Below are 24349 nucleotides of genomic sequence, written 5' to 3' on the forward strand. Positions count from 1 at the left end.
ATATTTCCTTTATTGAACAGTCTTTATTCAGTCACAAACTAATTTTTAGCCACCTGATTTGAACAAATTCTCTCCTCCCAAGGCACTTGATTGAGGGCACAGCATTGTAGCATATAATTCATTATCATCATTATTATTTTCCACAACATTTAACACCCTGTTTCTTTCTCCAGGTGGAATATTACCCAACAGAAATCCCCAGAAGGAGCCACAGCACACTCATATCAAAGACAGAAAACTGTCTCCGTGTTTGCTTTCCTATAGGAAAGTTCAACTAATACAAAGTCAGATCGAATCAGCCCTGAAAGGAAACAGGACAGTCAGCCCCTGGTGGCCATGACCTTTAACACCTCCATGAAATGAGGGAAGAAAAGAGCCAAACATCAGCTTCTTACCAAACTTCTATGTAACTTTAAATCACTCCTTTAAGCCACTATTTCTTTAGAACACATTCTTCTGCCTTCGAGGCTTTGAACTTGGGGCTGATTCCTCAGGGCTGTCCCTGGGCAAGCAGTGGCGCCTGTGAAATGGGACGAGATCTGGGAACAGCAGCCCCTCCGAGACTCCTGGGGGGCGTGTCCAGGCGGCTTTCTGATTGACAATCTTGGCTCAATTCAGAAGAGAAAAGGGAAGAGAGACATCCCTGGGGAAAGGTGCAGCCTACTTCAGGGCAAGGCTGGCTTTTGGTCCCTTCAAGTGTTCACAGTTGGCCCTCCTGGCCCGTACAGTTTTCGGTACCTGAAAAGCAGCCTCCCGACCCTGCTCCTCCGTGGTCTCTGAGTGCAGTTGTTGTGTTCGAAACAGTCATGTCCCAAGTCGAAGGATTTGGGGCTTCCCCAGGAACAACTCTCTGTGGTACGTTCTGGTTTGATGGACCTATGACAAGTCTCAGCAGTCACCTGCTAACGTCTGGAGCAGATGTCTGGGTCCCAGTGTCCACATGTCAAGGGCTGGAAAGCAGCCCAGATGGACTGTTGCTGCAACTCTGGCCCATTCACCACTCAAACGTCCTATAAAATATTAAAACAGGTTAACTGGACGTGGCGGATTTAGCGGTACGAAAAGGCTTTATAAAATACTCCCTGAACTTTTATTAAAAAAAAAAAAAGATGCATGTAAACATCGCCTCCAAGTCACAGAAGAACCCTGGAACCTTGTTATCTCATCTTCCAATGTTTTGCAGTTTTCCGTACCCAGCTTTCCTTGGGGATATCAGTCTGTTTTTTTCCTATTAACAGAGTTCTGAGGCTGCCTTTGAATATGAGCTTGTGGTCTGATTGGCAGGAACAGTATTATCAGGAGACTGAGGATGTGTAAATAAAAGTACATGGACCTAGGAATAAAAACGCAGAAGTTATATTTCAAACAAGGACACGAATGGGAAATGTCACAAGAACGGGATTGCATCATCTGCAGGGTGAAGACGAGGCACTGCTTTCGGAGGAGGGGGCATGTTTTAGCTCAGGCTCGTCTTGGTCCACCCCACAGATACTCCCTTGGGCGGAGAGAGGGACAGGGATGGACTGAAACTACAGAACCAGGCAGAGCAAAGCAAGCAGCCCATCTGTGAATAGGCCTGCATACGATGTCTTGTCAATGTAATAAGACTCCGAGAATGAACCCCACAAAAGCCAGAACTCAAAGTATACGAATGCACAGGACCAAATGCAAGCTCTATACTGTTATGTTCCCCACACACAAAGGCAACGGACACTTGAGCCAACGTGCTCTACTCAAGGGCACAGACTTCTTCTCGGGTGTATTAGGAGCCAGAAGAATCCAAACTTTGAAAACTTACTCCATGACTCTGAAAATAACTTTCATCCAAACGTATAAGAAGCAGGTTTTGCTTCTGATGTTTGTGGACTTTTATTGCATAAGTGTGGTATTCAGCACACTGGGTACAATGTAGACAATAAGTACTGGGCATATCAATAAAAGAAAGAAATTAGAAACAGGTTACATTTGTACAACTGTTCTATATCCACTCGGAAAAGTCAGACTTATACTTTCTCCAATGCTTTTTGAAGAGCAAAGGGAAATAATGTTAAAAAGGGAGGAAAATCCCACAGTTGATCTATGTATCATTCCTCAGCTGTCAGGCATATTTGAATCAGGTAACTTGAGTATCCCCTGAACTTCCCAACCCTTTAGCAAGAGGAATGTCTCCCTGAAAATGTCTACAGAATAGTCAAGAAGCAAACGAATTTTGACTATCACAGAAGCAAACGAACCTTCATTTATTCTTTTAATGAGGTTGTACTGTTGAGAATGCACCAACGCATTAAGCTAGGGTCTACAAAAAGGCAAAGGCGCTGCCTCTTCTCTTGGGAGTGGAAAACAAGACAAGTACAGGAGTAACAGGAATGTGTTTTCTATGTTCAACAAACTCCTATTGTTGCTATTATTATTGCTCTTATATTCTACCAGCCACTATACAAATACTGTGGTAGGGTGGATAATGCCCCTTTAAAGATATCCACACACTAATCCTCGGAATCTGTGAACGTATTGCCTTATATGGCATAAGGGACTTGCAGATGGATCAAGTTCAGGATCTTAAAATGGAGAGATCATTCTGGATTAGTGGGTTGGCCAGTGTAATCCTCTAGTACGAAGTATGCAGGACAAGTCGTAGTGAGAAACAGGAGATGTGAGGATGGAATCAGGGGTTGAAGTGATGTACTTTTAAAGGCTGGGGAAAGGTTCATGACACAGGCAGCTTCTATAAGCTTCCTTTAGATATTGTTAAGGGAACAACTTATTTTGTGATTCCATATAAATTTTAGATTTATTTACTCTAGCCGGTGTGACTCAGTGGTTGAGTGTCGACCTATGAACCAGGAGGTCACGGTTCCCCGTCAGGGCACATGCCCAGATTCCAGGCTCAATCCCCAGTGGGGGGTGTGCAGTAGGTGGCAGATCCATGATTCTCTCTCATCATTGATGTTTCTCTTTCTCCCTCTCCCTGCCTCTCTGAAATCAACAAAAATATTTATAAAAGAGTATTTGAGTTTTAGAAAAAAAGATTTATTCTAGTTCTGTAAAGAATGCCATTGGTTGTTTGATAGAATTTGCATTCTATCTGTCAATTGCTTTAAATGATATGGACATTGTAAGACTGTTAATTCTTATGGTATGTATCCTTCCATTTACTTGTATCTTCTTCAGTGTCCTATAGTTTTCCTAGGTATTTTTTATGCACCTATACTAGTAAATGGGATTGTTTCCTTAATTTTTCTAATAGTTCATTATTGGTGTATAAAAATGCAACCAATTTCTAATTATTAGTTTTATATCCTGCCATTTTACTAAATTCTTGTATCAGTTCTAGTTTTGTCTTGTGTATGTGTGTGTGTGGAATTTTAGGGTTGTCTATATATACAGAATGGGGCAAACCTAGGTTTACAGTTATGAGTACAAAAAGTTTATTCTTGTATTTTTTAGAAATTATTGTATTACTTTCTCCTTTTTTCCATTGCTTTCCAGAGAGAGTGGGGGAAAAAGAGGGAGGTGGGAGAGGGAGAGAGAAACATCAGTGTGAGAGTGACACATTGATTTGTTGCCTCCTATACACACCCTGACCAGGAAGGGGAGCAAACCTGCAATCCAGGTGGGTGCCCTTGACCGGGAATCAATCCCATGACCCTTCAGTGCAAGGGCTGACACTCTAACTACTGAGCCCACCAGCCAGGGAGAATTATTGTATGACTTTCCATACAAACATCTGTAAACCTTTTGTCCCACCCTGTAGTATCATGTTATCTGCATATAACGACAGTTTTACTTATTTCTTTCCAATTTGGGTGCCTTTCATTTCTTTTTTCTTGTCTGACTGCTGTGGCTAGCAAGGACTTCTAATACTACGTTGCATGCCTATATTCTAGGATTTTTATGGTGGCAAAAATGGGCATCTTTGTCTTGTTCCTGATCTTAAAGAAAAAGCTTTCAGCTTTTCACCATTGAATATGATATTAGCTATGGATTTGTCAAATATAGCCTTTATTATGTTAAGGTATGTCCTTTGTATCCCCACTTTGCGGGGAGTTTTTTTTTTAATCATAAATGCATGTTAGATTTTATCAATGGCTTTTTCTTCATCTATTGATATGATCATATGATTTTTACCCTTTATTATGTGTATGAGGTGTGTCATGTTAATTAATTTGCATTATTGAACCAACCTTGCATCCTGGGGACAAATCCCACTTGATCAAAGTGTATAATATGTTTAATGTACTGCTCTATTTGGTTTGTTGAGGATTTTTGCATCAATGTTCATCAGGGAAATTGGCCTATAATATTGTCTTCTTCTTTAATTTTTTTTATTTTTATAGTGTCTGTGTCTGGTTTTGGTATCAGGATAAAGCTGGCCTCATAAAAATACTTTGGGAGCCATCCCTCTTTTTCAGATTTTGGAATATCTTGAGGAGGATAGTTATTAATGCTTCTTTGAATGTTGGGAACAATTTGCCTGTGAAGCCAACCAGTCCAGAACTTTTGTTTGTTGGGAGTTTTTTTATTGTTGATTAAGTGTCTTTACTAGTAATTGGTCTGGTCAGCTTTTCTGTTTTCTTCCTGATTCAGCCTTTGAAGATTATATGTTTTTATGAATTTATCCATTTCTTCCAGGTTGTCCAGTTTGTCAGCATATAATTGTTTGTATTTGTATTTCCTTATAATCCTTTCTATTTCTGTGGTGTCAGTTGTCATTTTTCCTCTTTTATTTCTTATTTTATGTAGGCCTTCTTTCTGTTTTTTTCTTAATGAGTATGGCTAAGAGTTCTACAATTTTGTTTCTCTTTTCAAAGGCAAGCTTTTGGTTCAGTGATATTTTCTTTTTGAAATTTTGACTAGTTTGTTTATTTTCAATGATCTTGCTTTTAATCCTCACCCAAGGGTATTTTTTCCATTGATTTTTAGAGTGGAAGGGAGAGGGGGAGAGAGAGAGAAACATTGATGTGAGAGAGACACATCAATTGGTTGCCTCCCGCACACGCCCTGACTGGGGCTGGGGATCAAACCTGCAACCAAGGTACGTGCCCTTGACTGGAATAGAACCCACAACCCTTCAGTCCAAGGGCCAATGCTTTAACCACTGAGAAAAACTGGCCAGAGTTCCACTTGATCTTTACTATTTCCTCCTAATTACTTTAGGCTTTGTTTATTCTTTTTCTAGTTCCTTTAGGTATAAGGTTAGATTGTTTATTTGATATTTTCTTGTTTCTTGTTATAGGCCTGTACTGCTATAAATTTCCCTCTTAGACATACTTTGGCTATGTTCCATAGCAATGTGTGCAGTCATTGTATTTTCATTTTCATCTTAAATTTATTGAGACTTGTTTTGTGCCTAACACATGGTCTGTCCTGGAAAATGTTCCATGTGCACTTAAAATAATATATATTCTTCTGCTTTTGGGTGAAGTGTACTAAAAATATCAAGTCCATCTGGTCTGATGTGTCCTTTAAGGCCCCTGTTTCCTTCTTGATATTCTGTCTGGTTGATCTATTAATATGATGATGTCAATGGGGTGTTAACATCCCCTACTACACATTACTGTATTACTAGCAATCTCCATCTTTATGTCTATCAATATTTGCTTCATAATTTAGGTGTTCCTACATTGGGTGCTATAGATGTTTACAAGAATTATATTCTCTTGTTGGATTGTTCCCTTTATCAATATGAAATACCCTTCTTTGTCTCTTGTTACAGCCCTTAATTTGAGGTCTACTTTGGCTGATATATGTATTGCTCCTAGCTCTTTTTTTATTTCCTTTTGTGTGGAATACCTTTATCCATTCCTTTACTTTCAGTCTTTGTGTGTCTTTTGATCTAAGTGGATCTCTTAGACACCAATGTATGGGTCTTTTTTTTTTCTTACCCATTCAGCCACCCCATACTTTTTATTGTAGCATTTAGTACATTTACATATAAAGTAGTAATACTCTGGTTTCTCTTCAGATCGTATAAATCTTTCGCCTTTTACATATAAAGTAGTTATTTATAAGTATTAATTATTGCCACTTTATTGTTTTCTAATTATTTTTGTAGTTCTTCCCTGTCCCTTTCATATTTTCTTGCTCTTTTCTCTTGTGTTGGTACCTTTTTATGGATTTACTTCTTTTTTTCTTGTATATCTCTCGTAAATTTTTGGTTTTTGTGGTTACCATGTGCTTCCTATAAACCAAGTTATGTTTATAGCAGTCAATTTTAAGTTGATGGTTGCTTATGTCTGAACACATTCTAAAATCACAAGTTTTTACCCACCCTATGTATATTTGTTTTTGTCATTATTTTTTACTTCTATTGTGTCTATGTGTTAGTGTGTACCCCTTAATTTATTGTTGTAACTACACATAATCTTCCTACTTTTGTCTTTTAACCTTTGTAACAGCTTTATAGTTGGTTAATCCACTGTTTTACTGTTTGCTTTTGCCAGTGAGAATATTTTTCTCTCTTGTATTTTCTCATCTTTTCTACTTTAAAAAGTCCCTTTATCATTTTTTGTAATACTAATTTATTGGTGATAAAATTCTTTAGTTTTTTCTTGTCTGTGAAATTCTTTATCTCATCTACAATTCAAAATGATAGCCATCCTGGATAGAGTGATCTTGTTTGTAGGTCTTAGCTTTCCATCTCTTTGACCTACAGACTAAGGAATTTAAAGCTGAGATTTGAAGTCACTATAGAATGGAAACTGACTAGACAGAAAAATTAAACACATCTGAAATTTAAGGTTAAGCAGTGAGGGACATACTGAGACAAGGATATGCATACAACTGTGGCTCACTGCTGAAATTAGCCCCAACGGAGGAAAAGATCTGGGATGCAACCAGCTCCTCCTCCGCTAAAAGACCACGCAGGTTTAATTTCTTTTATAAGATTTAGTGATTCTCTTAAGAGATTCTGAAAACACTTTTTGAAGAGACAATCTATAATAGTTGTTGGTAATATATGACTACTTCAATTCCAATTAATTAAAATGAGATAAAATTGACATTTCATTTTCTCCGTCATACTAGCCAGGTTTCAAATGCCATTCAATGGCCACATGTGCTGGTGGTCAATGTATTGGACAGCATTTCTGTCACCGTAGACACGTCTATTAAACAGAGCTGCTCCGGATAAGGAATTTAAGTTATATATACAGGCATACCTCGGAGGCACTATGGGGTCAGTTTGGACCACAGTGAATATTTCAATAAAGTGAGTCACACAATTTTTTTATTCCGCACTGCATTTAAAAGTTATATTTACAATTGTAGTCTATTAAGTATGTACCTTAATTTAAATATACTTTATTGCTAAAAAATGCTAACCATCCTCTGAGCTGTCAGCAAGTCATAATCTTTTTGCTGGTGGAGGGTCTTACCTTCAATTTATACAATAGGCAATATCTGAGAAGCACAATAAAATGAGGTATGCCTGTGTAAGTTGCTTTGAGAACAAGATAAAACATTAGGTTGAAGCATCTGAAATTGACAAAGTTAACAGAAATGTCAACTTCACCCTAAACAAAGGAGTTTTTGTTTTAATCGTTTAGATTGGTTTCAGAAAGAAGTGGGAATCTACTTAGGAGTCATCTGGATTGATGATTATTTGACTCTTACCCTAGAGCCCTGCCTAAGTGTAGGAATTAGCAGACTTTCATTGGTTAAGTATATGTCATCCCAAATAAATCACCACTTAGTGTGATCCCCAAGCAGTAATTTTCTTCCAAAATAATGTGTCCTAAAGAAATGTTTAGCTGTACTATTCATCTTGCTGTTAAAGGAACTCAGGTCTAGCACTTATTTGCTGTGTGAGTTTTGTTAAATTACTCACCCTCTCTGAGACTCCACTTCCTCATATGACAAATAGGGATACTGACAACTACCCTTCTCTTCTCAGCTCAACACCCTCTACCTGGGATTGACTCTGTGTTCTGCAAACCCTCGGGTTTCTGGAGTCTTCAGTGCACAGAGCTTCCTCCCAAGGGGGCTTGTCTCTGCTGCTGCCTATGTTTAGAGCAAATCCACAGTGTTCCACCTCACCCACCACCCTCACCCACGCTGTGCCTGCTTCACTCCTACATGCAGTTTTCAGGACTTAGCTCAAATGCCACTTCCTCCTAAAAGCCACCCTTGAGGCTCAGTCTGAGTCAGTTTCCTGTTACTGTTCTCTTAAATCTTTGTACCATTCACTCATTGTGATGTTAGTGTATACTTATAAATTTGTCAATTACCACCTGTCTTTTCCAACAAGCTATCCCCTCCATGAGAGCAGGAACGAGGTCTACATTTTGCTCACCATTTTAGGCCCAGCTTCTAGAACAGTGCCCAGCACACTGTAGGTATTAAATAGCTTTGAGTTGAATACCGGCATTTCTATTATAATATGATACATATATTTTTCCTGAAAAATCTCACATTCTGTTGCTTATGGGGGGACACCATATGTGAAGCAGACAACTCAAAACTTATGAGACTTTGTAACCAGAACAAATAGCACCTAAGCCAGCAAACTGGACAGTCCAGGTAGATGTTCAATGGAGCTGCAGGCTGCTCAGGGCGGGAATAAAACATAGGAGGCTGATGCTGGCTGGAGGGCATTGGAACCAGGGGAAGGGAAATGGAGCTGTGAGCCTGTGGGATGCCCCAGGTGGAACACGGGGGAGGGGAAACCAGCTGAGAGCCAGGATGGTGGGGGGTGCCCCTAGGAGAGGAAGCCCAGGGAAGAGGTGCTCAATTTCAGGTGTCTTAAATAAAGCCGAGTGCCCCCTACCTCAGTAGTGGCTGAAATAAGGGCTCCCCGTTTCCTAGAGTTTATCATTCTTTTCCTACTATACTGGTATTTCTTATCTAGAAAAATGTGTATATTAGTAAAACCCAACTCAACTTCCAGGTTACACTCCTATGACCTAATGAGTACTTAGGAACAGTTTTATTGATGAGTGTTGTATAGTTTCCTCTACCTGAAAAAAATCATCCTGTGACGCCCATACTGGGTAGTATCTCTGATCATTTCTGACCAGTGAATCAACCACAGAAAATACCCAACTTACAAATAAGGCATGTTTGCATTGCTTATTTCTAAGTCACTTTTCTGACCATAGCTATGCTCCAAAGCTACTCTACAAAAGCCTGTGCAAACCATTACATAAATACAAGTTACCATTTACTGAAAACAAGCTATATGCCAGGCACCCACGAGTCCTTCCCACATCTTCCTAGTTCAGTCCTAACAAAGGTGCCTTGAGGTGGATTCTATTCTTAGCCTCATTTTACAGTTGAGAAAATAAAAGGTGAAAGAGGTTAGAAACTTGCCAGAGGTCACACAACCACCATTTTGGAAGGAGTGGAGAAATGCAACTAATTCAACATAAGAACGAAACTAGGGGAGTGAGCAAGAAGAGGTTTGAACAACCTCTTCCCCAAAGCCTCTTGTCTCTGGTGTGAACCTTCCCCTCCATCCTAAATTCCACCTACTCCCCTCCTCGTGTACCACGTGCCACATAAGTCCCATGTGCATCCAACAGAACTGCCATCTCCCAGGACACAGCCTCCTGCGGGCCACTCAGATCAGCCGCTCCCAGCATGGGCAGCGCCCCCGCACCTGCCACTTGTCCTGCTCTCAGAAGGGCCACGGTCTCTAACACAGCCTCGCCCCAGGAAGAAGAGGCTAAGGCAGCAGTTCATCCTCTGAGTAACGCAGGTCCATTCCTTCAAAATCCACTACCATAAGCGGCCCTTAATTGTGTTACAAATGGCTGAAGGACTTGCGTCGGCTTTGCTAATGTACTGTTGTTTGTGAGTTGGGATTTCTAGGATGACCGTGTCCACTCAAATCTTTCTATGGCCTTTTTTAGGAATGGAAGCCATATTTAGAAATTGTTAGTACCGGTTGATTCAATTTACTGAGTCCTGCGTCAAACACAGAAAACACATGTTTACTGAACAGTGGCTGAGAACACGGGAACTTACCTGTATAAACTGATGGTGGGTTCAACTGCCAGCATGACAAAGGGCGCCACTGTGTAGGAGACGGCCAGCTGAGTGGCAGCCCAGGTGGCCACGTCATAAGCAACCTTGAGGACTTTCGAAGAAAGGAAGTAATGTCTACAGTTGTTCCTCACCTGCCAGGCAAAGGGGAAGGTAAAAAATAAAACACAACTGAGACTCTGCGCAAGCAGGTGCACCTTAGGAACATAAGGTCTCGGAAACACCGACCGTCTGAGTTCTATTTTCAACTAAAAATATCGTGGTATTTACAATTATTTAAAGAACTAAGCAAAAGCAATTTTTTCTTTTTTTAACATCTCCCAGAGAAAAGCACTATTTAAAAAGTTGGCACATATCCTTCCAGACTTATTCTATTCATATATACTCACTTTATATTTTCAGTGGCATCAATATAATCTTTCGCCCTAGCTGGTTTGACTCAGTGGATAGAGCATTGGCCTCAGGACTGAAGGGTCCCAGGTTCAATTCCAGTCAAGGGCATATGCCTGGGTTTCAGGCTTTATCCCCAGTGGAGGGGGGTGGGAAGGCGTGCAGGAGGCAGCCAATCAATGATTCTCTCTCATCATTGATGTTTCTCTCTCTCTCTCTCTCTCTCTCTCTCTCTCTCTCTCTCTCTCTCTCTCTCTCTCTCTCTCTTTCTCTCCCCCCAACGCTCCCTTCCTCTATGAAATAAAAAAAAATATATTTTAAAAAAATAATCTTTCGTCTGCTTTTCTTATAAAGATTTTTAAATTGATTGTTATAGAGAGGAAGGAAGAGAGAGAATCATCGATAGGCTGCCTCCTGCACACCCCCTACCAGGAATCAAGCCTGTAACCCGGGCATGTGCCCTAACTGGGAGTCAAACTGCTGATCTTTTGGTGCCGGGGTCGATGCTCAACCAACGGAGCCACAGCGGCCAGTACTTAATAGGTCATGATGTGGTGTTTTTTTCTTTCATATCAGTAAGTATTAATCCCCAATACAATTATAAGTTAATAATGGAAAAGTTAGCTTGGGTCCCACCCCCCTGCTGTAGTGAACAATTCTGTAATGCTACCCTCGTAAACAAATCTCTGCAGTGTTTCCTAATTATTTCCTTTGAATAACAGTAATAAAGTAACATTAGCATTAATGATAAGAGCAGCGCCCATTTACTGAGTGCTTACTGCATGCCAAGCTTGTGTTAATGCTTACCCATATGATTCTCCCGGCAAGCCTATCATGTGAGCATCATTATACCCTTTTGACAGACAAGGAAACTAAGAAATTCTTTGAAATGGACAATGCTGGGTCAAAAGATATACTCATGTGGAGGTCTTCTGACACATGTGACTAGATTTGCTCCAGAAAGACACCTAATCTCCAGATCCGAGAAGCAAAGGCAGAGCTGAAACCAAGGCTGGCTGATCGGTAGGTCAGCCCGAAAGCAGGGTGGCTAGTGAGTGGACTCCTCTCCTCATTCTGGGTTCCTCCGGGATAGAAGCCAGAGGTCCATCCATGGTGGGGGCAGCGTGGGCAAGCATGTAGGAGATTATATTCCCGAGTCTAAGACACTTCATACCTATTTGATTATATTCTGTTTGGGGGACAAAAAAAGGAGGGGGGGAATACTCTTCTATGAACCCTCTCTGCTCCAACCCCACCTTACTAATTTGTACAAAATGTTTCCAGGCCACCCCCCCAAAAAAGTTTTACATCAATCAATGCTTTTATCCCAGTTGAGATCAATTAAACCAAAGACACTTTAAGAAATAATACTCTGAATAAATTAACAAACAAAACTCTATCCTTTATTTCTTAGTTTGTCCTGCTCTCTGTTTTCAATGTTCTTTTATAATCCAAGTGTAGGTATATAAATTGGAGAACAGAAAATGCCTTCCCTGGTTTCTATGCACAAATATGTACAATATATATTTAATTTTTAAAGTGTGCTAATCAGCATGAATGGTAATCAGTTGTCCATATTGTTTACACATATATCCCAACAAACCTTCATCTAACTAAAAATTCCATTGGGAGAGGGGGGACCTCTTGTTTTTGCTCACTACAGTAGCTTAGCACCTACAACACTGAAGTAGGGCTCCTAAAATATTCATAGAACAGATACATTAAAGAATAAGTGAATAGCTTATACAGTTCAACAAATGTCATTTAAAGCTGTCGGCACATGAACAAGAAAGGCCACAATCATTATCATAGGCTGAAATAAAATAAATATAAAACTCGGTATCTGATAATTAGAGCATATTGAATTGCAGTTACTTATTTCATATTCATCTCATTCTTTGAGAGAAGGCTTATTTTTATTCCTTTATTATCCTGCTCTACTGCCAGCAAAATGTAGAACTGTCTAGGGACAAACTTCCCAAAAAACCTAGAGAACCAAATTTATAAAATCCAAAGGATTTTACACAAACTAATTCAATTGGATCAGCCATGAGAGTTTGGAGCAATCTCCAACAGAACACAGTTCCTGTGGCTGTGATTTTACTGGCTGCTCACAAACTGAATTATTTTTGGGCTTAGGATAATGAAATGAGAAATGAAGTGAAGTATAAGTAAAATGAAGTGTTACAAAGCCTACATTAATTAATAATCATTGTCACCTGTGAATAGTAGAGTGTATATGTTCACGGCATTTAATGATTAAAAATGTTTTCATCTCTTAAGTTACTAAACAGTGCTCCTAAAATTCCTTTTCTTTTGCAAACACACTCTGTAAATAATGTGAAAATAAAATGATAAACCATTTGATGATCACAACCTCCTAGATACTGAAGTATTTCTCTAATGGAAAAACTTCTGTTTGATTTTTTTTCAAAACATCACTCCTACCCTCTCATCCCCCGACTCCTAATAGGACTAAATGACAACATACAGGCATTACATTCCTAAGGAAAAGACCCCACAATCAAAGCAAGCTTACCGTCCTGGCTGCTACTGTGACGAGGATTCCAGTTAAGAAGGTGAAATAGTACCCAGGGTAGACACCATGCCACAGGGCAGACAGGATGAAGGTGAACACTGTGGGGTACCAAGGGACACGCTCGTAGCACACGCTGTGAAGAGAGGCAGGCACAACCAGCCACAGGTCAAACAAACCAGAAACCTCCAGCTACACTGGCATCTTTTCGAATCAGACTTTACAGAAATCAATTGCTCCATTCCTGACGACCTGCCTGCCTAATCCTATTCAGGGATTTGCAATGCAGTCTAAGCAGCCTGAACTCAAGTTTTCTTGAACACTATCAGGTAGGCAATTCACATGAACTTTTAACCTCCACAGAAGTACATGATCTGACCCCATTACTCTATCCTATATAATAAAAGGGTAATATGCAAATAGACCGAATGGGAGAACCAATCAAAGCATAATATGCTAATGATATGCTAAGGATGCTCAACAACTTTCTATGACAGGCACTGACCAGCAGGGGGCAGACAGTCAACGGGTCAACCAGTCGCTATGCTGTGCACTGATCACCAGGAGGCAGATGCTCTGACTGCTAGGTTAGCTTGCTGCTGGGGTCCGGCCGATCAGGACTGAGTGAGATGGACCGGACATGCCCTGGGAGCCCTCCTGTGATCCCTCCTTGGCCTGATCATGCACCAGTAGGGTCCCTCAGCCTGGCCTATGCCCTCTCGCAATCCAGAAACCCTCAGGGGATGTCAGAGAGCCGGTTTCAGCCCGATCCCACAGGCCGCTCCCCTTGTGAGGGCACCAGACGCAGGGCTCATGGCTGGAGAGCCTCTCCCGATCGGGACTGATTGGACTTGAGTCCGCGGCAAGCACAGTGGGGTTGGGATGAGCAGGAGCGGCAGGTAGGAGCTGCAGGTGGTGTTGGACTATGGGTTTTGGCCCAATCCTTGCAGGCCACCCAGAGCAGTGATGGCGAACCTTTTGAGCTTGGCGTGTCAGCATTTTGAAAAACCCTAACTTAACTCTGGGGCCGTGTCACATATAGAAATTTTTTGATATTTGCAAACATAGTAAAACAATGATGTATATTTTTGATATTTGTTTTATATATTTAAATGCCATTTAACAAAGAAAAATCAACCAAAAATATGAGTTTGCGTGTCACCTCTGACACGTGTCATAGGTTCTCCATCACTGACCCAGAGGGACCCCACCCTAGTGCACCGGGCCTCTAGTCTATCTAATAATAGGGTGATATGCAAATTGGCCAAGACGCCATCACAGTAACAACCGATCAGCAGGCTAGGTGCACAGCAGGCGCAGGTGGGCAAGGACTTGCAGCGCGTGCGCCGGCGGTCCTGAGGCACACAGTGGTCCGCAGGCCTCCGCCATGGCCCGCTGGGGGCAGGGCTGAGGCAGGGGTCTCTGTGCGCCTGCACCGGGATCTGTAGGCTTCTGCCGTGGCCTGGCCAGGGGGTCTGCAGGCCTCCCCCAGCTCCGGCCTGCCTCTTTGGGGCAATCCATCAAGAAGCCCCGGATGGGTGGGCAGGGCCTACCTCTTTGGGGAGATGGCTCGCAGGGATCCCGCACTGTGACAGGGCACAGGCCAGGCTGGGGGACCCTGCCCCAAGTGCACGAATTTTGTGCAGCAGGCCACTAGTACCTAATAAAAATCCAAGTGGTCAGGCTCTGGTCAGCCCCTGCCACCAATGATCTAATCTACCAGGAATAATTATGGCTAAATAAGTGCCATTGGCACTAAATACCTTGGAATCAGGATATGGTTCTTTAGAAGGGGATATCCTCATTTAGTGTAAATTAATTTACCTTTTCAGCCTAGCCCCTGTGCCATAACCAGCTCTGCAACCTTTTTCACCTCATTTGGTAATGACTCCAGCCCAAAATCAAAGTGTCGGTTGTAGGGCCTTTCAGTTCTCACTGTGCCCACTGGATTTCAATCCATGAAGCTGCCTTAAAGAGTGATAGTGTGTGGACTGAGAAATTGTCAGCAAAACACCCTAGAGAGCGTTGGTGTCTTTGTTGATTATTAACACAGAGTAGCAGGGGACTTTCTCCCAAGCTCAGTCTGAGAACTGCCAATGCACTGAAAGGAGGCCACTGCAAGGCTTAATACATGAGAGGACCCAAATGAACATAAAATAGAAACTCAAACAGCTAACACCAATCCTGCACTATATGGATTGTCAAAGGTAACTGGTTTAAACCCAAACTAAGATTATAGCTCCCTCTTCATGGAAAAAAATGCATTTGGGGAGAAAAACAGAACTGGGACCCCATTTGTATAATGTTTCTTTTTAAAATGAGGAATAGTTTGCATAGGTACTTGTTTCTTACCCTCTTTATCTTTTTTATAAATCAATTTTTTTTTCATTTTTTATGTGCATACATGTATGTTCAGTCATCTTAAAACAAACTCCTAATGGAGAATAAAACTCTTGGCACAGTGGGATTACTCAATATTCAAAAATTATTTGCAAAATTAATAGCAATAATATTAAGGATAAGTTTCCAAAAATTGCATGTTTAGATCAATTTTCAGACAACACTGTGGGAGCTTACTTTGGGGGAATTACTATACTTGTCACACCCAGTTTTCACCTAAGAAAAATGCTACTTACCAACAGCAGAATCTACAGCTTAGCATTTCTATACTCTCCCTGCACTTATATGATAGGAATATTCGCTAGCTAGAGTTTCAAGGATAGCATATTACCCCGGATAACATATTATCAGTTCCATAATAAGTAATATTTTTAATTTTGGAATGTGTAAGGAAACAGAAATAGCAATAAAAATACAAAGTTTAAAAGCACAAACATCTGGGGTAGCAGAAAGCTTTCAATGTGAGGGATAAATACCAGGATTTCAGTGGTTAAATGCTGACAGTGTCTGTCTTTGACGTCTGATCAACAGGCTGTCCTCTAGGTTAGAGGTAGCGCAGCACAGAGGTTAAGAGCCTGGCTCTACAGATGGTCTGCTTGGGCTCTTATCTATTACTCATTAGCTGTGTGACTTTGGGCAAGTTACAGAACCTTTCTGTGCCTCATTTTGCTCATCTGCAAAATGGAGATAATAACTACCAACATCTCATAGGATTAAATGAGTGCCCGGTACATAGGAATGGCAGGATCAAATGTCTGATACATTAAAATAAACATGCCATTTTATTTGATCTTCTCAAATCACTATATTTCTACTTTTTTTACTTAGAGGACATAGATGTTCATACAAAACAAAAGTGTCAGATGACAATACTACTATTGCTGTTCATCCAACAACTCGCATCTAAACATATCCCAGGGCCGTGAGGAATGAGGTCGTGTTTGTTTTTCTTACCGCTTTAGCCAAGTAGCTGTCTGAATATTCCAGTTTCCTAGGTACATTTTGAAACTTGTAGCAGTCTGAAAAGAAGAAAATAACACCTATCATTAGCTTTAAAAATACCCCAAGTAATGGAAAGTCCTCCCCAGAATTTCCCTGGCAGCAGACCAGATGTGCTGGTTCACTAGTGACTAGTCGGTCAAGAGTACATCAGCTGTTCCACTGAAGGCAGGAACGTCCTGATGTTTATGAGACTGACGAACACTTGGCTTGCAAAGTCTCAATTTTTCTCAATTTATTTTCAAATTATAGGAAAACTTGAAGGAATGTTTTGTGGGTTTTCCATCCTCTCTGGTTTAAAAAAATTTTTTTAAGTCATCTGAATTTTAAAACTAAATACCTTAAAAGGGGATTTGCCCTAGGAAAAGTTTAATCGTGTGAATTGAGTGCCTTTATGGAGACAGCTGCAATTTTATTGTCACCTTTTCACTGTGTTGCCTTCTATAAACTAGGTCAGTCTTGTGAAGTTATTCTACAAACAGCTGCACAGGTTCAAATGCTTCCCATTGTATTTAGAATAGTGAGAGATTTTACACATGAAGGAGTCACAATACAGAAAAGAAAAGAAAGAAATATCACCAAACTGGCAATGACACAAAGAAATCAACCTCTGAGGAAGACACATTCCAAAACAAGCCATGAAAAAGGTTTCCTCATTAAAAAAAGAAAAGAAAAGAAAGGTATTATCAAAGGCTGGTTGGAGGTGGAAAGCATGAAACAAACATTCAAGAACCAGATGCCTAATGAAGGTGGAAAGTACAAGTGCCACTTTTTTCTGTTTCAACCATCAGAAAATCTTAGGTCACACACTGGCCTAATGTAATATGTTTAGAAAGAAAGAAGAGGAGAGAAGAAGAGAGATCCTCAATAGGTGTCAGTAGACAGATTTTGTATTATGAGTGTTTATTTCAAAACCCTAAGGACTTCTATGTATCCATATCTTCTATGGCTAATAAAATGTTATACACACAGCTTGTAGGAACCTTAACTAAATTGGACTTCCTTGGTTTTCTTTAGCTCCTTCCTCTATATCAACTCGATTGAAAATGCAAAGTTCCTCCTTCTGGTTTTCCTTTATAACAAATACGTAACTTAATAAGTTGGCCCTTCACCCTGAACACATGCCCAGTGAAATGACTGTCTTTGTGTGCACAGTGGAGGAGACTGGGGGGGCAGCCGGAGGTCAGAGGGAACCACCGTGAAGGACATTCACCCACAGCAGCCAGCAGTGGTCCCAGAGTTTTGAGGGAGAGAATAATTTTGGTGGAAATAGGGAGGCAAGCCATCACACCTTCAGACTCCCTCTGACATCATCTGTATAGGAACGAGACGCATGGCGATTATCTACGTTGCTTTTCTGAAAATAAAAAAGGCTGCACTGGAGCAGTGGTTCTCAACCTTTCTAATGCCGCAACCCTTTAATACAGTTCCTCATGTTGTGGTGACCCCCAACCATAAAATTATTTTCATTGCTACTTCATAACTGTAACTTTGCTACTGTTATGAATCATAATGTAAATATCTGATATGCAGGATGTATTTAGGCAACCCCTGTGAAAGGGTCGTTCGACCCCCAAAGGGGTCAAGACCCACAGGTTGAGAACCGCTGTTCTGGAGGCTGGAGCTTGTCCATTGAAGATGAAGAGAAGACTCAGGCATCAAGGTGGAAGATATCCCCCCCACAAGGCTTCTTGTGGCCTAGTGTCCACCCAACGTGGGTAGCAGGTGGAAAGCCTCCAGGGCCCTGGCTTCTTGCTCTGTCTGCGTATCCCCTCCAGCCACAAACCCGAGTCACCTGGCGGAAGAACCAACACTCTGCCTGCGGAGAACCATGCCTACTCCATCCCGCTGCCAGGGGAATAGGGTCTGCGGCGTGGTCTTCCTGTCAGCTCTGACTGCTGACAAGGCCGAGGAAGCCAAGAGACGTGGCCCCAAGGAGACCACCTGCAATGATGAAGACATAGGAGAGCAAAGCCAGCGGAAGAGAAAAACTGCACTGCTTCCGGAGGCCTGAAAGCTCCGTGCTATGGCAATTCTTCCGAAACACAACTGGATTATCACTGTTTCCAAAGGAACCACAAAGAGCACTTGTAAAAATTGAAATCTAAATGCAGAAGCTTCCAGTCTGTGTTCTTTGTTGTTGTTGTTGTTAATCCTCACCAGAGGATATTTTTCTATTGAATTTTAGGGAGAGTGAAAGAGAAAGGGAAAGACAGAGAGAAACATCAATGTGAGAGAAACACATTGATTGGCTGCCTCCTGCACGAGTCCCGACCAGGGCCCAGGAGGAGCCCGCAACCAAGGTATGTGCCCTTGACCGGAATGGAACCCAGGACCCTCTGGTCCGCAGACCATGCTTTATCTGCTGAGCCAAACCGGCTAAGGCCAGTCTGTGTTCTTGACTGAAGGAAGTAGAATGTGAACAAGAGAAAATGGATTCTGTACCTTCAAGTTGAAAGCACAGGAATGGAAACAACAACAAAAGATTTTCCTGGCTCTTTTTTCAGATTTTCTTGTGTCAATATTCCTTAAACCACTGAAACTATCAAGAAAGTATCTTTTAAAGAGAAAATAAAACAAAGAGGAACAATATTCCCAGATGCACCAAGTCCCAGAGACTGCTGGCCCTGGCATTCCCTATGGCAGTTTTCCGCGGACATCGATGAAGAAGACCCCTGGACACTGCACTCAACGTAAACCACTGCTTTACACGCGATCGCAGCTGGATTCAGAAGCACAATAGACTCACCTCGATTTTCCAGATGTTTAGGTTAGAAAGCAGATCCCAACAGAAATTTCCATTCTGATCCACTCCGCTGAACCCAAAGCCAGCTGCGTTATTCACGGCATCAGCTATGGTTTTCAAAACAACACGTTAGGATACGGAACAAAGGTCACATGGTTGCTTTAAAAGATTCCAATGTCTGTCTCGCTTTAAGACTGAGAGATAGGTGGCAGTTTCCTCGGAAAGGACACCAAAAAGATTTACAGGGCCTGGTGCCATGGTGAATCGGAGAAACATGGTTGGCTTTTTGGTGACCTCAATTTGTATTCACTTTTATTCATTCACTGGCAGTGAGTGAGCAGCTGAGAGGTAAGAAGAAGGGCACTAGGTGCTCACAGAATACAACATGGGACTGAGAGGAAGGGAGAACCAAAACGAAGATACAGGAGGATTTAGCGGCCAGCTGGATATGGGGGGAGAAAGGGAAGGAGGGAAAAATACACTTAAGCTCAGAAGCAGAGACGGGAAGAAGAAACGAGGGACCCGTGGAGCTCCAAGAGCTGACATCAGACGGCAGGACAGTAACGGGTAGACAGCACTGAGTCGGGAGACCCAGCTTTGAAAAGGAAAGCGCAGCTCATTCCGAACGTGTGAAGCGCGACAGGCCGGAAGGATATCAGTTGGGGCTGCTGAGATGCAGTTAGGAACGTTCAGATTACAAGAAGAAGGAGAGAGCTAGAGATGTGAGTCGGGGGCCAGCTGCCATGGAGACCACACGTGGACACAATACCAAAGCCGTCCCACCCGTAAGTCCCTCTGAAAGCTCCTGCTACCATCGTTAGGTGACTTCATGGAACCCTAAGGAAAGGTCCCTTGCAGGGAGCAATGCTCATCAACTCCTTTAATGAAATGGTTTCTGTAAACAAAGACCTGATGAAACCAATATACTTTTACTACAGTGATCCAGAGGACCATCCTCTCATCCAGTTGTCTTGTTTCAAGTTCACTGGTTATTTTTTAAAAGAAAATACGGTAATAAAACTGGTGAAAGCTCAGCACGGCAGGTAGGGCCTGCGATCGGGAGGCGACGGTAGAGGACCTCCCTCTCCGGCAGCTCCGTTCCTCTGGGTCTACAATTCGGGCCCAACTCCAGAGGGACTTCTGAAGGCCGCTCTACAGGAGGACACCCTGCTCTGCCCGTCTCCTGCAGAGCTGGTGATTTAACGTCGCTTATCTTACACTCGGCTTCGCCGTAAAACGATCTGGTTTCTTTTAGAAGAGAGAAGGAAAGTGCTGAGTCCTGCTACGTCAGTCTCCCAGGCCCACTGGATGGGAGCTCAGTGGAAAAGCAAAGCAAGAGTGGGCCAGTTAAGAAGCTAAAAGTTTTAACTGTGTGGGCACAGATGTGTGAAGGCCAGAAGATAAACTAATCTGGGGGAAGAGCCCTTGAGGTCTGTGTTGACAACTGAAAACAGGGCTGGACTGGCCGTGCTGGGACCCCTGAATGCCTTGTCCCCACCTCCAGCCTCAGCTCTGGCTGACCAGCCTGATCTCAAAAGACCAGAATAACTATCCTGTGTTTGTGTGTTTGCACACGAGCACACTTGCTATCTTTTAGGGCTCTATAAATCACTCTACAGGCATTTCTCACGGAATACAGCTCACAATGGCGTGAACACAGTGGTGAGGGGCGGGCTCTGGGGGTACATCTCCTGGGCTCCTCTCTCCACTTCGGCATCAGAGTAAATGGAGGGCCTTGGGCGAGTTCTTAAACCTATTCTTTTGAGTATAAAATGGCTATACTAATGTTACCTATTTTAAAGGGATGTTGAAAAATTGGCTTTATATTGTACATGGCTCCAGTATATCATTACAGATAAATTAACTCAGACACCCATATTTTATGGTTTGTGATCTCTAGAACACAGCCTGGGCTAAAGTTGAGTCTCACTAATTAGTAGGGGGTTTGGGGAGGACAGAATTGTACACTAAATCCAAAGAAAATAGCTGTATTATTTCAATATAAACAGTAACTAGAACTAGGCTAATGCAGTGTAGCTCAGCTAAGATCCATCAAGAGGCCAGCTTTAAGGATTAAATTTATAATCATGTATAATTAGTACATCAATTATATGTAAATGGTGTTTTAAGCAGCTGGATAAAACAATTATTCAGTTAAGCAGTTTAAATATTCCCTGTCATACTATTCACTGCTTCTTTATTTATAAATAATACACAGGTTAATTGCAGACCAGCCCACACAATCTAAACTATAATGAACTTCAGATTGAGGCCATACACATTAACGAAGCGTTCTATGGAAGCTACCAATAAAAGATAGGGGTGGGGGGGAGAAAAGAAAAAGAGCCAAGTCCCCACAGAAAGCTAGCCACAAAGCTATTCTATACTCCAAATAGCTGGGGAGCTCCCCACAGCGCAGAACAGTGCCAGGCACCCCGTTCCCTGGGACCCCCTCCCCACGTAGACCCGCCAGCACAACCCACCTCGTGTTAGACTTTCCCTATGAGGCCATGGAATGGCCTTCCTTTCCTCCTTAAAGCAGGAGCCGATTTAGTCCAGAAGCCAGCCCATTACCCTGAGATACAGAATGTGGGAGTGGAAGGAGAGGGAGGAGAGAGAAAAGGAGGACAAGTGAGGAAGTAGAAGGTTGTAAAGGGAGTGAGCAGTTCTCTCTCAATCTTACACACACACACACACACACACACACACACACGTGCATGCATGCGCTGAGGTGAGAGCAAAGTGAAAATACAATTTCACATAGGAAAATAGCCTGGTGTTCCAAGTAAAGTTCCAACCATAGTAGTAAAGCATGTCCCAAAATTCACGCAAGAAGTAATTTTGATAGAAAACACAGGTTTATAATTAAAAATTGTAAATTTTTTATTGATTCATAAAGTGTACAGTATAGGGTTATATATGGAATAGCATATCGGGCAAATGGCCTCCACGGCTTTGCTGGCACATACGCACTCTTTTGTTATTGCCTGAGCAGCCGCATTTTCAAAGAATGGTCCGAGGATGCCTCCAGCCCAAAATCCGCACCAAACAGTGACATGTTGTGGATGCATTTGTTTCTCAACAATCACTCGTGGATTTTCTGAACCCCAAATGCGACAATTTTGTTGACTAACCAAGCCATCAAGATGAAAATGAGCCTCATCGAAATTCAGCCACATTTATGCAAAACGGTCATGGAAAATTTCAACAAAAGAGTGCGTATGTGCCAGCAAAGCCGTGGAGGCCATTTACCCGACATGCTATTCCATACATAACCCTATACAGTATACTTTATGAATCAATAAAAAATTTACAATTTTTAACTATAAACCTCTGTTTTCTATCAAAATTACTTCTTGCGTGAATTTTGGGACATGCTTTATAAAGCCTACCTACTAAGGAAATGACTTTTAGATAATAAAGCAACTGCAGAAAACGGAATGAGATACAAGGAGACTGATGACCATATTTATCATCTCCTCTGCCCACCCCTGGGACAGCCCCTGATGTGAACTGCCTGGTTGGTGCCCACGTCTGTGTTCCCACAGAGTGTGACAATCTTGAGGATGGAAAACATGTCTTATTTTTTAATGCTTCGTAGCACAGAACATGATACTCAACAAGAACTCCCTGAATTAAACTGAATGTGACGAGGAACAGAATTTTTTTTTAAATATATTTTATTGATTTTTTTACAGAGAGGAAGGGAGAGGGATAGAGAGTTAGAAACATCGATGAGAGAGAAACATCGATCAGCCGCCTCCTGCACATCTCCTACTGGGGACGTGCCTGCAACCCAGGTACATGCCCTTGACTGGAATCGAACCTGGGACCCTTCAGTCCACAGGCCGACGCTCTATCCACTGAGCCAAACCGGTTTCGGCATAGGAACAGAATTTTAAGAAGCTCTAAGTGAGAGTTCTCTGGCCAAATGTTACATAGATACTATTTTGGACCAAACTTCTCCCTGAACAATGACCCTTAAAAATAATGTGGACCGGGAGCTGGTGAGCTAACTCTGCTTACTGGATAGAGTTGATGGGGTGAAGGGAACTGCTTGGGGTGATGGGAACCGCTCTGGAGGTGGAGGGTGGAGACGGTTGCACCTCAGTGAACTCAGTGCCACTACACTGCACACGACAGATGGTAAAAACGGTAAATTTCTGTCATGTACACGTTTACCACAATGAAAATAATAAATGAAAAAAATAATTTAGTAGCTACACCTTGGGACTAAAATCTTGGAGCATAAAATGAGAAAAAAGGAACTCGGTACTGCCACGCCCTCACTCATGAAATATGGGCTAAGCGCTGGGATCTGAGTTTAATAACCTACTCAGCTTTATAAACAGTCACTGCTCTGGGACATCAGCTACGAGGGGAACTCCCGTTCCTGAACGGTCCCGATGTAAACGCACAAAGCGGCCGCGCCTTGTCAAAGCCCGTTACCATTCCTGGTGAGTAAAGGGAAGGTGCACTGCGCCCTGCAGCTAGGCTGTAAACTTTTCCAGTCTAAAACTGTTTGAAAAGAAGAGAAAAACTTAGTACTGACTAAGTTACAGAACAGGGAAAGGAAAAAGTGTGTTAAAACCAAATTAAGTTGAACTTTCTACCTTAAAAAAAAAAAATCAGTTGAAGTCAGCTTCTCTCCAAGGCATAAAGCTTAACCGACTATTTCTTTAAAAGTGTAGGCTAAATTGGCATGTGTGGGTCACATTAATGTGACTCCAGCATTGTATACAGCCCAGAAAAATTACAAGCAAGCCAGGTCGTTCTGGAATCCTCCCCTCACCCCCCTCTGCACCAAATGGCCAATCGACTGGGGGAAGAAGCAGCTTCCTAGGCGAACCATCTGTTAATAACATTGGGTTTAGACCGCAACCAGGACTGCTTTTTCCTTATCACGTACAATTGGGTTTATGATGGCGGCAAAGAGGAGAGCTTCCCTGGGGAGCAGAAAATGACGCCGACTCCACCGCTTCCCATTACGTATTGGGCTTTTTTGGTTAGGTGATCTGAAATGTTGTTCTGGCAAAGCCATACAAGCAGTGTCATTTTCCCCCTCCTTCATTTAGGGCCATTCCATCAAACTTACCTAACGTCCAGGCCAAGTAGTACTTGGGCTTTGAGGCTTGCATGACAACATATAAGTAGCCCAGCCGTGTCAGAAAGTTTGCCTTATGAACAAACCAGTCATCAGCCAGGCTGGTGACCGGGAAGGTCTTCGTGAGCGTCAAAAACAAAAGGAGAGACACGCCGGTCACGCACAGCTTGCGGATCACCGCTCCCTGAAA

At 42.2% G+C, this 24349-nt stretch overlaps 1 protein-coding gene across 3 annotated transcripts in view; it reads right to left on the bottom strand.

Annotated features, from left to right (window-relative positions):
- Positions 1 to 3: 3 nt before the first annotated feature.
- Positions 4 to 24349, bottom strand: part of MBOAT1 (membrane bound O-acyltransferase domain containing 1) — a 120082-nt gene continuing 95736 nt past the window's right edge. For 2 of the 3 annotated variants that reach the window (XM_059688750.1, XM_059688748.1), the window contains 6 exons: positions 24151 to 24343; positions 19059 to 19162; positions 16265 to 16329; positions 12914 to 13046; positions 9967 to 10118; positions 4 to 1333 (listed from right to left, as the gene is read on the bottom strand). In XM_059688750.1, the coding sequence (XP_059544733.1) occupies positions 1213 to 1333; positions 9967 to 10118; positions 12914 to 13046; positions 16265 to 16329; positions 19059 to 19162; positions 24151 to 24343 (768 nt within the window). In that variant the 3' untranslated portion in view covers positions 4 to 1212. The remainder of the gene's footprint in view (positions 1334 to 9966; positions 10119 to 12913; positions 13047 to 16264; positions 16330 to 19058; positions 19163 to 24150; positions 24344 to 24349) is intronic. The other variant, XM_059688749.1, reaches the window with a different exon arrangement.

This window comes from Myotis daubentonii, chromosome 3 (assembly GCF_963259705.1).
Source record: "Myotis daubentonii chromosome 3, mMyoDau2.1, whole genome shotgun sequence".
Taxonomy (NCBI): Eukaryota; Metazoa; Chordata; class Mammalia; order Chiroptera; family Vespertilionidae; genus Myotis; species Myotis daubentonii.